This window comes from Vombatus ursinus, unplaced genomic scaffold, assembly GCF_900497805.2.
Source record: "Vombatus ursinus unplaced genomic scaffold, bare-nosed wombat genome assembly UNPS02001287.1, whole genome shotgun sequence".
Lineage (NCBI taxonomy): Eukaryota > Metazoa > Chordata > Mammalia > Diprotodontia > Vombatidae > Vombatus > Vombatus ursinus.
Window position 1 is genome coordinate 7084385 of NW_020941065.1, and position 15697 is coordinate 7100081.

Below are 15697 nucleotides of genomic sequence, written 5' to 3' on the forward strand. Positions count from 1 at the left end.
TTGATTCATAATAAGAATCCCTCTCTAAAGTAGTTGATGCTTAAAAATCAGCAGGGTGGGAGGCTTCTCATTTCCCCCACCACCCATTATATTAAAACTGGAGCTGTTAATGTGCACCAGAAATGAGGAAACTCACTTAGCTCGAGAGCTTAACCCTCAACCCCTGGGTTGACATGAGGTGCTATTATTTCCCAAATAGTGAACATTTCCAGTGAGAAATTCACTTTTCTGAGGCTCTATAGCTGTGGTGTGAAGTTCTCTCTCTGAAATACAGGGAACCTCATTGAATAAGAAATGGAAATATTTGCCTTTCTTTGTCCCTTTCCTCTTAAAAAAGAAAAAAAGATAGTGCTATTCCAGGAGACCTCTGGTTCTTGTGGTGGCAGGTCCAGTTCTGTTTGGCCTCTTAAACTAGACAAAATGTCAGAACATCAGAATTGGTGATGCCCAGGTGCAGTCACCATTAATCATAGACTACATAGATTTTAGTGCTTGGCCATTTGACTGTTTGGGGTCTTTCTGCCTTCCTGCAGAATTTAAAGTACTTTTTGGGAACATGAATTTATACAGGAAGTTTGGCAAAGATAGCATTGGGGAAAAAAAAGTCACAAATTCACCTGTCCTTATCCTGCATGTTCTGAAGCGTTTTATGGCTGGGAGGAATGTTATATCTTTGCCTTTAAATCTTTTGTGTTCTTTTTTTTGCTCATCAATTCACTGGAACTGGAAAAGGAACTTCAGATGGGACTGTCATTTTTCATTTATTTTTTTCACTGGGAATTTCCTTAAGAAATCTCTGTCTTGTGGGACTTGAAGTGATCATTTCTCTGGAATAGTGCCAGCCTTGGTAGCTTATGTCCTCCCTTACGGAATCAAGTACAATATTGTTAGTAATTATGGTAGGAATTAAAGCCTCTGCTTCCTGTTGTGGCAGTCCCCGCAATGGTGGAGAAGGGGGAGTGGAGGAGGGGAATAGGGTCCCAAGGTCAGCTGTCAGGTGCTGCTTCATAGAGGTGATAGACCGTGTTACTGGTGCTATTCTTGCTCACCTGTCATTGTTAACAGAGAATACTTGTTAGGCAGTTCCGTGTGGTTGTCTGCTTGGGATATATAGTTCAGGTACAGTGGAGCATGGCCAAGACAGATCTCCTCAGAATTAACTGGCAGTTTTCCAGATTTGACCAGCAGGTAGACCTTTTGTAACATGTAGCTTTATTTCCATCCTCTTCGTATTTTGGGGACTTCCCTAACTCTTTTTAGAGTGCTTTGATGATAATGTCATAAAGACTTGTGACTGTTTGCCCAGAAGTATCTCTTTTGTGAGGTGTTTTGTTACACGTATGCATTATTTCAGCATTTATAACTCACTTGTGTAGGTTTTTGCTTATGCTTTTACACTTTCCCAAATAGAACTATAGGGAGTCTTCCTCTGTACTGTTGTGGCCATTGGTTGAAGGAATTGTGTTGCTTTTGTGGGATTCGTGGACTATCCCCTCTCAGAGATGTACTTTTGTCCTCGATGAATAAAGTTTTAGAATATAATTCGTTGGTCCTCTTTTCTTTACACACTTGAAACTTTGTGGTGGTTCAGCATCGTGACTGTCCTGTAAGTAATTCTATTGACTACTCCTTATCTGAACTAGGTGTAGCTCTCTTGGTGTAATCACTGGCTCAGGCCTTTGAAACTGTTTTGAGACTTTAACTAGCAATCTGGAAGTTGAGGTTCATTTTATGAGTCTTTGCTTTTTGATGGAGTTGATTAGGTCCCATTTCACTAGAGAAGCAAAATAATAATGACTCATTGTTTTGACATTTATGAAATACTTTCCTTACAAGACATTAGTAAACTGATAGGAAAGCTATGGTCATGTCTTTGGTTGGAATCTCTTAGGTAGCAAAATAAAGAGTCATTGGAATGATGTACCCTACAATCAGTTAATGAATGAACAAGGGCCTACTATGTGCAAGGCACTGTGCTAGGGATACAAAGAAAGGTAAAAACAGTCTGCCCTTAAGGAGCTCACAGCCTAAAGGGGATAAAACATACAGAAAACTACTATCAGGCAAAATATATACAGAATATATGGAAGGTAAGCTCAGAGAGAAGGTACTAGCAGGTAAGAGGATTAGGAAAGGCTTCTTTCTGAAAATTACTGTCTTCAATAAGCACACTTACTTTGAGTAGGCACAAAAATGTACCTTTCAAAAGCACTGGACCAGCCTCAGGAAAACTTGAGTTTTTGCTATGTCTTCCTCTGTAAGATAAGGGGGGGGGTAGATGAAATGATCTTGGAGGTCCTTTCTGGCTCTGTTTTTAGGACATTAGATGAGCAAGGCAGGGCTTTTCCTCACTTTGTGAAGCTTGGTAAGATGCATGGCTTTACCAGAGGTTGAAGGTTAGTTAAAATTGATGTTTGTGACCAGAGCCGGTTGAAAGGTGATTGTCCATGAGGGGATGAACGAGAGAGCTTCTAGGCTGGGCTGTGCCAGAGTTAGCTCAATGGAGGTTTCTCACACATGTAATCCAGCAGCTGCTCCTGGATCCTGGTGGCAGCTGCCATGTCCCAGCTTTCAGAGCCTTGCGGTATCTTTCTGATCCTTGACCTTGCTCCTGAACTGCAGATTCCTCATAAAGGTCCAGGTTGGAGTAGAGTGGCGAGAAGACATGAAAGACTTGGTAGATTAAGGGTGGGGGTTTGGGGAGAGAAGCCTATTTGTTACACTCTTGTGGAACTGGGTTTTTTCAGCCTACCTCCTCATTTAGGCAGAGCCAAACTCACTGGAAAGTTGCCTGGCTCTGTCTTTTGCTTGTCTAAGGACTTGGAGAAGTAAGGTTATAAATCAACATTTTAGCGTTACATTTGGGGGGAGGGAATCATCTCCAAAGTCATCTAGTTCATGGATACAAGTCTTCCTATTGTTCTAAGTATTCTAGACTTATCCTGGCATTGTAAATAACCAAGTTGCCTTCTAGACGCATTTTGTCAAAAAACATTAATTTATAATTTTTTTTTTTTGATAGGTACCACAAGAGCCAAGCTATCTATCTGGAGTCAAAAGAGAACACCAAGATCAGCTGTGTGATCAGTTCTGTTGGTGCCAATGAGGTAGGGGAGGGGTGTGTGTGTGTGTGTGTGTGTGTACTCGTTTCTTTCCCAAGGTCTTAGAACCCAGACACTGCCACGTAGACCTTCCATTGCAGTCTGTCTTGGCTGTGTGTGTTGTCTAATTAGAACAAAACTGGAATGAAAAGGCAATCAGGAAAGTCAGTCTTCTCACTGTAGCTGTTACCAGAAGGTTGGTAACCCCTGTGTGACTTGCATTGTTAGTAGTTTAAAAAGTTTAAACTTGAAAAGCTGCTTTGCTTTGATCTTTTATCAGGGCACATATGTCTGCAAAGAAATTGATTTTTACGTCTCTCTCCTCTGTGTTACCGATTCGTGCTAATGTGGGAGTAATCAAATAAAAACTGGATAATGAAATGCCATAAGCTTTTTCTGTTCTCCCAGATTTTGGAATGGAAAATGCCTCTAAATGTGCCTAGTTTGTGAGGTGGTTTTTTACCCAGCAGTTCGGGTGCTCTCTCTAAATCATTTCTGTTCACCTGGGGCTCAGGATCCCTTTACTGTCTTCACGCAAGATAGGTTCTCTCTGAAGGGACAGCTGGCTTGGTACAAGGTTTATACAGGGTAAATGGAAGGAATAGCCCTTCTAGCCTCTGCTCACAGGCCAAGGCTGAAGAGTGAGCTGGTGGTGATGTGCCTGTCCACCTGACAGATTTCAAGACCAGACATAGATGACCTCATAGAGAAAGTTGAGGCAAATGGGACTGTTGGTGGAAAAATCATTTACCTTTAGAAAGTATTTCATTCAGTAAACATAGTATCGGCTGTGTCCAAAGTCATTCCCCTTCTAAAACCTCATTATGGTGGGGAAGCAAGTCTGCCTTCTTGAAAGCCATCCCAGGTCATGAGCTAAGGTAGGTCTTATTAAATTGGAAAGTATTCAGATATTGGCCGGGTAATGGGTTTTATCTGAGGAGCAAAACAAAACTTGGTGTCTTTCCCCTTAATCTCTCGTTCCTTTATTCCCTATTTCTTTATAGAAGGTACCATCATCCTCCCTACCCCCCAGACCTGGGAGTCCTCCTCACTATCTCTTATCCCCCTATATCCAAGCTGTTGCCAAGACCTGATGATTTCACCTTGGCGACATCTCTCAAATACGCCTCCTTCTCTTCTCTGACGCTGCCACCATCCTGGTGTAGACCTTCATCACCTTACACCTAGATTACAGGCTGCTGGGGGGTGAGTGGTGGGTCTGCCTGCCTCAAGTCTCTGCCCTCCAATCCCTTCAGCCTCCATTCAGCCACTGAAGTGATTTTCCCAAGGCGCAGGTCTGATCATTGTCACACAATCAACTCCCCCCACCTCAAATAAGCGTCAGTGGCTCCTGTTAACAGGAGCAAATACAATTCAAAGCACTTCATAACCTATCCTTCCCCCTCTCTGCCTCCTTGCTTTCCAGTCTTTTTACACCTTACTCCATGCTACATTTTCCTCAGTCCAGTGACACTGACCTCGTGGCTGTTCCAGGAACAAGACTTTCCATGCCCAGGCATTCTTTCTGACTGTCCCCCAAGCCTGGAATGCTCTGCCTCCACTGCTCTGACATCTGACCTCCTTAGCTTCCTTTAAGCCCCAACTAAAATCCCACTTTCTATAAGGAGCCTTTTCCAACCCCTCTTAAATCTATTCTCTTCCCAGCTTGTTTGTACATATTTATTTAATGTTGACTCCCCCATTAGACTGTGAGCTCCTTGAGGGCAAAGACTGTTTTTGACCTCCTTTTGTATCCCCAGTGCTTAGCACAGTGCTGGCACGTAGTAGGCACTTAATAAATGCTTATTGACTGACACTTTTTGAGGATCACTTGACTAAATTGAGAGGATCTTTACCAGTGGATTGCCCATCAGATGAGAGGGTTTATTTGGCTACAACAGCTTATGAAGACTTTAAGGTTTGGGGGAGGTTGGGATCTGTATCAGTGAAAGGGAGTTTTAGCACAACCACTGATGAGACTTTGACACCTGGAAGTATGATGCAAGTATTTACAGGGTACTTTGCTGGGTGCCAGGCGAGGCATACGCCTACCGAATCAGTGTGTTAGTCTCAACACTTGCAGGGACTTTTCTTCATGATGATGGAGAACAGAAATGTGATCTGACAGTCTTATTGTAAAGATGAAATACTTGCCCATTTTATTGACTTCATAGAGCATCTCTAACGGGAACAACAAAGGAAAGGCTTGTCTTCGGAAGGGAATGAGCGTTGGTGCATTTGTACAGTACTAGCAGAAACTTTGGTAACAGAGAGACGTTTCTCAGCTCTTGGAGTTTCTCTGGCTCATTCTTCAAGTCCGTTATTAAGTGAAATTGGAGCTCTGGTGCCTTCTGGTGCCTTGACGTTGGGTAGGTTGGGTGGAGGCGACAAATAGTGGGAGTATGGCCAAATTAGTCACTGCAGAGCAGACGTTTACTTAATCCTATAAAGCTGTCAGAGGTTTTTTCCCCTTTTACCAATATTCTTGACTTTAAAACACCAGCCATACACCAGCTAATTAATTATATTAAAAATAGATGAAATTGAGAAATCTTTTTTTTTAACTACAATAGCTGACAAGTATGTATGAAAGTGATGTTTGTGTACATATATGAACGATTTAAGTTTCTAAACTATAGGCCTTATGAAATTCACTTTCCACATCTTTCGGTAACAGTGGGAGAAATGAGGTAAAGAAAAGGCCTTCATGAGACATCACCTATCCAGCCCAGAATACAGCAGGGAGACGTGGGGTGGAATTTGCCTTTGAGTGGGTTCTATGAAGAATACCATGGCCAAATTATTTTGGGTGGGAGGAAGAAACAAAAACACAGTAAATATCTCAAGACAGAACAAGCCAGTGGCCAGAAGTGAAGTTCCCCAAGTTAATTTCTTTGGCTATTTTCTGACCAACAACTGACAGAGATGACCAGGAGCCCAGGAGAGCCCTGTGTTGTCTAGGGACACACCAGATAGCTCTCCCTCTTTTCACAAGCCAGAGACAAGCCTTTTTGGTTTGGTGAAGAGTTGTGGTCCTTTTAGTTCTGATTGATTGCTTGTCTCACAACCCTAGTCTCTTCTCTTCTCAAGCCTTCCATTCTTCCTCTCACCAACATCTTAACTGAGGACCTGGCCTCCTCAGTGAGAAGATTGAAGCCGTTTGCAGTGAGTGCCTCCTTTTTCCTTTCCACTCATATTGAAGCCCTTTCACATCAACCCCACATTCTTCTGTTTCCTTCAGTTTTTTCTGGTGATCAGGTGGCCTTTTTCCTTGCTAAGGTCAAGCCCTTGTCCCACTCCCTTTCATGGGCTTCTGCAGAATGTTCCCACCATTTTCTCCTTGCTCTTTCATCTTCAGCCTCTATTTTTCCACTGATTCCTTCTCTCCAGCCTTGAAGCATGTCCAAGAACCTCTTGATTGATCCTCTGATCACCTTTAACTGTTGTCCCAAATTTCTTTTCCCTTTATTGCCAAACTCCTAGAAAAAGCTGCCTCTCCTTCCTCTGTTTTCATTATCTTCTCATCCCTTGACACTCTGGCTTCTACATGTCCTCACTCAACTGAAACGGCTTTCTCCAAAGTTACCAGTGATCATCCTGACTGCTGTATCTGACCATTGTGTCCTTTGACGCTGCCTATCAGGCTCTCCTCTGTGGGGTTGTTGACCCTCTCTGGTGACTCCTTTGGTCTCCTTTGCTGGCTTATACATATTGATGAATTGTCTGCCTGTAGAATAATAGTAACAACTAGTATGTGTGTAGCTCTCATAACAACTCTACTGGGTCTAGTAGGTGCTATTACTGTTTCCATTTCATAGATGAAGAAACGGCCTAAGGGAGGTGGAATGATTTGCCCAGGGTCACATAGCAAGTGACTGAGGAAGGATTTGAACCCAGGTCCTCCATCTAATTTTTCCTGTAGAAGTCACCTTTTATAGTCACAGATACAGATACACACACACACACACACACACATACACACACACAGAGAAAGTCTGGTGAATAGAAAGAATAAGAAGGTATCTACAGACAGTAAGATGAAATACAGGGAAAAGAACTTATATTAAATTTCTAATGCTTTTAAATGGTTTTTAGAATTCAAATGGATGACCAGTCAGGATCCATGGTTTTAATATGAAAAGAATACTTAAGTTAGAGCTATCTTTAGGGAAATGGAGTGGTCAGATGGCCAGGATATCCTTTTTATTGGAGGGTGTGAAATATTTTCAAATCCTTTTTGAAGTATGTAGTTACAAACGTATTAATTTCATCTTGGAGTTAGAGTTTGTTTTTTGGTCAGGTTAAGTCAAAGGGCTACTTGTCCACGATATCACATATCTTAGGTTCATGGTATTTAAGACCTCAGATATCTTTTTTTTATTTAAGAAAAAAAAAATGAAAGGCCCAGTGTTTGCTGCTTTCTGACTCATATAAGTTTAGCAGATTATGAACTAGAGAATCCTTTGGACAAACAGAGGCATATGGCAAGCAACCAGCGAAACAGTGCGAAAAGTGTTTCAGAGGCTAAAAACTGCAGGATGTGTCAGCGTCTTCTTCCCTAAGATCACAGAGAGGCACTGACTGTTTGATCTATGGAGCGATGCTTTAGTTAGTTCTCTCAGCTTCCCTTCTCTCGCGTTCTCTGGGTCTCACCTGTTGGTGCTTGTTTTCTCCCCTCCCACTTTGTCGTGTAGATCTGGGTACGGAAGACAAGCGACAGCACGAAGATGAGGATCTACCTGGGGCAGCTTCAACGAGGGCTCTTTGTGATCCGCCGGCGCTCGGCTGCGTGACACCCTTCCCTCCTCCACCGTGGCTTTTCCTCGAGTGGCTTTTTGTTTTGGTTTTCTTTTTTAAGAGAAATTAAATTTACAGGGAATAATGGCGACGCCACCTTGGAAACGGACAACACTGTGTTATGGATCCTGCAACCACTTGTGGCTGGCCACATACTCCTTGGATTAGTTCTGGCCCATCCATGCAACCACCCCTTGATCTCTTCCATACTTCACTTTGAGACTTTGTTCAATTCAGAGGAGACACACACGCATACATACACATACGTACATACACACTGTGTGTGCGTGTGTGCGTGTCTGTGCTCATGGGTTTTGGTTGGTGAAAAACGATTTCAGATGTCTTCATGTGTTTATACTTTTAAAAGTGGAGGGCAGGGTTGGGGGCGGCAGCATTTGCGTTTTCTTCTAGTTTAATATTTTGAATATATTCAAATAGAGCCTTGTCCCAGGTCAAGAGCTAGCTTTGCTATTTCCCCAGCAGTCTTGGGGCAGAGGTCTAAGGAGGAGATCAATTCTCCTGGTTCTCCGCCGCTGCTGTGAAATACTTTCTGTAACATCTGGCACATGCCAACAATTCCACTGGATGAGCAACCAAAAGATTTGCCCAGGATTCCAGGTGCCCTGGAAGAAATGGGAAGAAGATTAAGAAGTCATAACATGCTGATGTTACCATCTTTTCAATAACATTCAGTGCATGTAGTTACTGTATTCAGGCACCATTGGTTAAATCCCAAGATGCATTTGCAAGCCTTTTTTTTTTTAAATTTGGACCAAAAAAAAATCCTTTTGAGACGACTGTGTCTTGTTAGTGTATTTTCCCCTAACTTCAAATAGATGAAAAGGGGTACATACTGCAATCTTAAAGTTAATTGAGTTGTCCTCAAGTAGAAGGTAAAGGAAGACTAATAGCAATGGTATAATCACAGATAGGTGTGCTCCCACATAAAATTCCAGATTATTTCCTCTTGCTAATTCAGTTACAGCTCATTAACCATTCTGGAACAACTCACGGAAGAGACTCTTTTGGAGGGTAGTGCTCCTGGATTCTCCAAGGGCTGGCATCAGCTGAAGTGGAATTGTCCTGCCTTGACTGTTGGTGGACTGTGGCACTTGAGCAGACGGAATCCAGATGCCACATTGTACTTTATGCTCCTCATCATTCTCCACTCTCCCTCCATCTTCTCCTCCCCACTCCCCTTTTGATAACTGGAGAAATGACTCTATAGTATTTTCTATAATAGTGATGTCATTTTGAAATGTTTGTAGTGGCCTTGACTTTAGCACCTCAGAGGCAACTGGCAGCAGGAATCTATTCAGTCTGTTGTACATGGTCTCGTTTACCCTGAAAGATTCTTGTTAACCTCGTATCTCATGATACGCCACAGAAAGGACTTTGGGATTACCTCCATGAGGGTGTTACATCAGCAGAGACCAAGGATACTTGATTTGGAGCCGACATTTATAAAGCTTTGTTTTCAATATGATTTTAAGCCCGTTTTCTCTTTATTTTTCTTATTTCCAAAAATAGGATAAATGAGGCTATTGTTTGCACAAAGTTGTTGGGGTGTTTTAAAAAATGTTTCCCTTTCCCAGTACTGATCATGTCATATACCACAATCAGGCAATAGCCCTAGGTCGGCTTTCATTCGTGAATCTCCCTTTGACTTGTAGATCCTCCAGGCCAGAATTGTAGCACAGACTGGTCTGTGTCACTTTGTGGTTGTCAGGAACTTGTCACACCTGAATTTTCAGCTTTAGCAGTGCCACTTGGGTCTCATGGAAAAATTGGTCTTTGCCCCCAAATAAGTAACATAGTGGGCACGACTGGAACTTGTGGCTATCAGAAGGTGTGGGCTCACTCAGTGTGTTACATTTATACAAAACGGCTCATGGCAGTTTGAACAAGAAGGCATTTTTTCTGCTCGTCAACAGCAGTAGCAAACCTCACGAAATCCAATATACCAAAGTTTGATTTTCTCATAGAGAATTGTCCATGACCTCACCCAGTGCCCACTGCAGCACAGAAAGCTGTATTTTCTTTTTCTTCCATCAGGGGGTGTTTTCTGTGCTTTTGTACCAAGTTAGATTTGACCAATTTAAAAAAAGAGGAAGTCATGCTTTGAGAAGTTGTATGTGCCCTCTTCCTTCTGCAACTTTGAAAACCATTGAGACCAATAATAATCCACTATCTCCATCATCACTTATGCTCCCTGAGCACCATAATGTCCCATAATAGTTATTTTATGACTCTTAAGCTCACCTTGATCACGATCTAATAACTTTAAAGTGGGCTTTTGGAACACAGTGTGTACTAAGTTGTCTCCCCTATTTCCAGAAAGTTCAATTTGTATTTAATTTAAAAGTCTCTGATTGTCAACCAAGGAATTTTCTAGTAGTACTTAGGTTGCTCTTTCTGGTGGTCTGTAAGATAACCAGATGTGAGAACATCCCTCTCAAAAGATGGAGATTATTCTGTGATTGAGAAAATCTGTCGAAGGGAAAAGATGGATAGGCTTTGGGATAGATTAGAATTAGGAGAGGAGGGGAGGCTTCCGTTAAGACCCACTTGCCTTGATCAGGGCTTTCAACTCCAGACAACAGTCACTGTTGTAAAGATCTAGGATTATGAAATGTCTAACCCTAGGTCTCCAGGTTAACTTCTAAATTAAAATAGTTTCTTTCAAATAACTGGCTTCTTTAGCACATGGCACTTTAGAAAAGGTCAGTCCAAATCTGTTTTATAGTCTATGTATGTGTGTTTTTGTCAGGCATGCTTTCCTGCTACAAGGCTGCCCCTACTCCTATTGCATCCCTAGGTTAAAAGTGCTTGTGTCCTTTTTGGAAAGAATTTTCAGATAGCTTTTTGTAGCTGTGCCAAAGCCAGGATGTTTTGGGAAGGTTTGTGGCATATTTGGTAACCGTATTTGTGAACTACCAAATAAGTAGCTGTAATTTTTTGGTTGCCTTAACTGGGACAAAGAAGAAATCTCAGTGGCTCATGTGCAGTGCACTTCATTTTTGGGGGTGTGTTTGTGGTTTGATCTTTGTGAAGTGCTGTTTGGAACCTATGGTAGCATGTGGCTTTCCATGTCTGAAGAGTACTGGGGAGGGGGGGAGCCCCTGCTTTTAGATACTGGCTGTAAGTAGGAAGAAGTAACTTATAATTGAACCCTAAAGAAGAAAGCTAAGTTTTCTTATTGTAATATTTCCCTAGTCCTTGATTGTTTACTGATTTTGTCGATTAAAAAAAAAGTTACTCATTTATTTCTTGGGTTTGGGAATCTCACTACCACAGCTGCTTTTATGCCAACTTCCCAAAAGTTCAAACCACAGCAGCAGACCAGAAATGACACACAATTGCTGCAGTTCTGACAAATGTGGTAGACGTTTTGTATAAAAATTATTTAGTGAGTGTCCTTTGAAAGGTGAATGTAAATGCAAAATATTTTTTGCTCTCTTCCCCCCTAATAATAAGTCTTCCAAGAAGACTAATAGGTAGTCTTACTACTGTTGAAATGGTGTGTAACTGGGGATTTTAGATTTCGTGTATACCAAATGGTGGGAGAGCCACCAACCAGTGCCCATGAGGTCCTGTTAGCCATTGACTTCTCTGGGGAAAATCTGAAAAAAATGTTGATGTTTGAACATCGTTGGCTTCAAGTGGGAATCCAACCTTTGATTTTTTGTCACTTGGTTTTGCTTTGATTCTCAGACCAAGAAATCTGATCTTTAAGTGCAATGAAAGCATCACTAAATACTTCTCCATTACTTGAGGGGGCAAGAGACCTTAGTAATTAATACTGAGCTTTGGTGGGAGATATTATGTATAGTAAACTGTTTTGGAATGTATTGACTTAGTGGAATATTGTGGTTAATAGTTATATACACACCATATAAACGACCAATTTTCAAAGAAATAGAATGTGATAAAATATTCAAACCATACTATAACTTTCCTTTAATTAGAAGAAAATGATGCTTTCTGTGCTTTGGTCATCATGGTAAAGGCCAGTAAGGTTAGTAGTACTCTAGAGCATTCCATCTGGTATCCAGAGTATTCATTCATTTGTTGACTATTGAGGACTGCACACTTAGTAGGTGATAAGACAGAGCCCCTGCCTTTGTGGAAGTTACAGTCATAAGAAAGGCTTCAAGGGGGCAGCTAGGTGGCGTATTGGATAGAGCACCAGCCCTGGATTCAGGAGGACCTGAGTTCAAAACTACCACAGACACAACACTAGCAGTGTGACCTTGGGCAAGTCACTTACCATCACCTAGCCCCTCCCCCCCAAAAAAGGCTTCAGGGCCATGTCGTGAGGATTGATGAGAGGGAGACAAGATGTTGAGAGTGAAAAGGTGAGTATTTGAATAGTGGCAAGGGGAATCCTACAATGAGTGGCTATTGCAAAAGGAAAAAATTTTAGACTTAAAAGGAGGAAAGACTCATTAATCATGAGTACTGTCTGCAAGTGTAGCGGACCACCCTCAGAAGGTAGGTTGCCCTCAGTGAAGCTTTTCAAGAACAGGTTGGGGGCAGGTAGGTGGCGCAGTGGATAGAGCACCAGCCCTGAAATCAGGAGGATCTGAGTTCAAATCCGGCTTCAGACCAAACACTTGACACTTACTAGCTGTGTGACCCTGGGCAAGTCACTTAACCCCAATTGCCTAAAAAAATAAAGGAACAGGCTGGAGCCCCTTGTCACGATGTCCTCGTGGGGCTTCTTTGGGGATTTTGATACAGCTAGATGATCACTGAGGTCCGTTCCAGTTCTCAAATTCTGTTGTTCCGTGAAGTAGATGACACGTAAGTATATTGTATGTTACAGCTAAGCAATTAGTTACGGAATATAGTGTTTTTTCATATTTGGAAGGCTAAGTTGTTAAAGGAGTAAGAAAAGGCATCTGAGAGGAGGTGAAATTTGAGTTACACTTTGAAACGGATTCTTAACCTTTCATGTGGCAGGCTGGTAATAACTTAGGAGCTCCACAGCATAATGGTTTTTTATTTTATTCATTTTTTTCAATTTATTTTTAACATTCATTTTTTTTAGATATGTTGAGTTCCAAATTCTCTCCCTCCCCAACCTATTGAGAAGCAGTATGATATCAATTAGACATGTTTAGTCATGCAAAACATTTGCATATTAACCATGTTGCCAAAAAGAAAAGGGCAAGAAAAATTATGTGGAAAAGGTATTGCAGCACAATCTTTTTAAATGCATAAATATAAAATTCTTAGGCTTACAAAGGAAACCATTTATGTTGAGGTACAGTTATTGGTAGATTAAAACGAGTTTGTGGATTCCAGATTAATCCTTTTTTCAAAGGAATGGTAGAGGTTTAATAAAAGATGTGTGGTGGGGAGTAGGATGCTCCAGTTGGATGTAAGGTACTGAGTATTTCAGTTTGAATAGAGCAGAATAATAGCATTTACCCAGTGCTTTCAAGTTTGCGAAGTATTTTACAGATGATGAAAGTGAGACAGAGGTTAAATGACTTGTTCAGTATCATGTAGTTCATAAGTGTCTGAGGCAAAATTTGAACTCAAATCTTTCCTGACTCCTGGTGTAGTGCCTGGAAAGAAGCACTCAGAAGGCTGGAAAAATAGGGTGGTGCCAGATTGTGGACTGCTTTGAATGCCAAGCAAAGGAGTTTAAACTTACCTTAGAAGAAACAGGGAAAGCTGCTGATTTTTGAGTGGAGGTAGCAAAAGATCAAACCTGTGCCCAGAAAAGATTATTCCCTCAGTGGGTATGACGGATAGATAGGAGGGTGAAGAGAGTGAAGGGTTAAAAGATCTGTGAGAAAGCTATTATAGCCATCCAGGTGGAGGGTAATGGTAGCTGGGCCTGTAATGCCAGAGGCAGCTAGATTACTCAGTGAGATAGAGCACTGGGCCTGGAGTCAGGAAGACCTGAGTTCAAATTCAGCCTCAGACACTGTGTGATCCTGGGTAAGCCATCAAACCTCTGCTTTAATCCACTGGAGAAGGAAATGGCAAACCACTCCAGTATCTTTGCCAAGAAAACCCCATGGATAGGATCGGTGTGTTATGTGGGATCACAGAGAGTTGTAGATGACCAAACATCAACAGCCTGTAATGGCAACAGCGATGGGAAGAGATATGTGGAGGTGGGATCAACAAACCTTGGCTACTGATGGGTCAGTAAGTGCTACTGTGTGCTAGGCACTGTTCTAAGTGCTAGATGTGAAAGGTTAGAGGGGAAATCAGAGATAACTCCCAAGGTTGTGAACTTGGGGGATAGTTGAGGTGGGGCAGGGAATAGAAACCACAATCATTTCTTGATGTCTCGATGAGCTAGTCCCCTAACTACCTGGTGGCCTTAAAGTGGAAACTCCTTGAGTACTATTGAAGGAGAAATAAAACAAGTTATTCATGGCCACAGTAAAGCAGATGTTCTCAACCACTGTTGTAACAACTGTGTTTTGTCCTTCGGTAGGAGACACCTGCAGTTTTGTCTAAATGTATTTCTTTAATAATTATAGAAGTATGTGATCACCACTCCTTGTCCCCTGCCCTTGATTGAGAATGTTTTCTTATTGTAATAAACATAAATAATTATAATCAATCCTGCTGGTTATATTCCAAATACTCCCCCTTTTCTCTACCCTGCCCTCCTCTGTGACATGCTTAACTTATCCTGAGTTGCGTAGAATGCTGCTGATTGGCTGTGTACTCTTAAATGTTCCTGAAAAGTTATGAAATCCACATCTGCAGGCTGGGAAGTTGGAGCTGTTATCAGCGAGAATAAGCTGATTTAGCATGCTAATTGCTTTGCTTTCAGTCTGGCTTCTTATTTTGACTCCGTCCCCAGACCCCTGCTGACCAACACATCTTTCCCAAGAGATTCCATGCCTCTGAGTTCTCACACACATCCAGTGGTAGAGCCACAGACAAAAAGTCAGCTCAGAAGGAGGGACAAGTTTAGAGGGAAGACAATTTGGGGCCCCTTGAGTTTGAGGTGCCGGTAGAACTTCATCCGGTTGGCGTTGGAGATGCAGGTCTGGAGACAGAACTATCAGGATTGATTATACAGACGTGAAAATGTTCCTTCAGTAGAGGTAGGAGTTGAAGCTTTCGGAGCAAACATTTATTAAGCACTTACAGACAGGCAAAAACAGTCCCTACTTCAAGGAGCTCACATTCTTTTAGGGGAGACACCTTGTGAAAAACTAGTTACATTGTGTGTGTGTGTGTGTGTGTGTGTGTGTGTATACACATTTATTACATATAACATTAACACACGATATTGTAAAACGTATGATATATACACGTACATACACCTACGTTGTGTATGTGTGCATGTATGTATGTACACATTTATTACATATAACATTAACACACGATATTGTAAAACGTACGATATATACACGTACATACACCTACGTTGTGTATGTGTATATGTATGTATATACACATTTATTACATATAACATTAACACACGATATTGTAAAACGTACGATATATACACGTACATACACCTACATTGTGTGTGTATGTATGTATATACACATTTATTATATATAACATTAACACATGATATTGTAAAACATGATATATACACGTACATATACATGCGTTGTGTATGTGTGTGTATGTATATACACATTACATATAACATTAACACATGATATTGTAAAACGTACGATATATACACGTACATACACCTACGTTGTGTATGTATGTATATACACATTTATTATATATAACAACACATATTGTAAAACATACAATATATACACGTACATATACATACGTTGTGTATGTGTGTATGT

At 41.4% G+C, this 15697-nt stretch overlaps 1 protein-coding gene across 2 annotated transcripts in view; it reads left to right on the forward strand.

Moving 5' to 3' along the window:
- SUDS3 (SDS3 homolog, SIN3A corepressor complex component) overlaps positions 1–11164 on the forward strand; it is a 47863-nt gene extending 36699 nt beyond the window's left edge. For both annotated transcript variants that reach the window (XM_027862739.1, XM_027862732.1), the window contains exons 11-12: positions 3023–3107; positions 7796–11164. In XM_027862739.1, the coding sequence (XP_027718540.1) occupies positions 3023–3107; positions 7796–7894 (184 nt within the window). In that variant the 3' untranslated portion in view covers positions 7895–11164. The remainder of the gene's footprint in view (positions 1–3022; positions 3108–7795) is intronic.
- The last annotated feature ends 4533 nt before the right edge of the window (positions 11165–15697 follow it).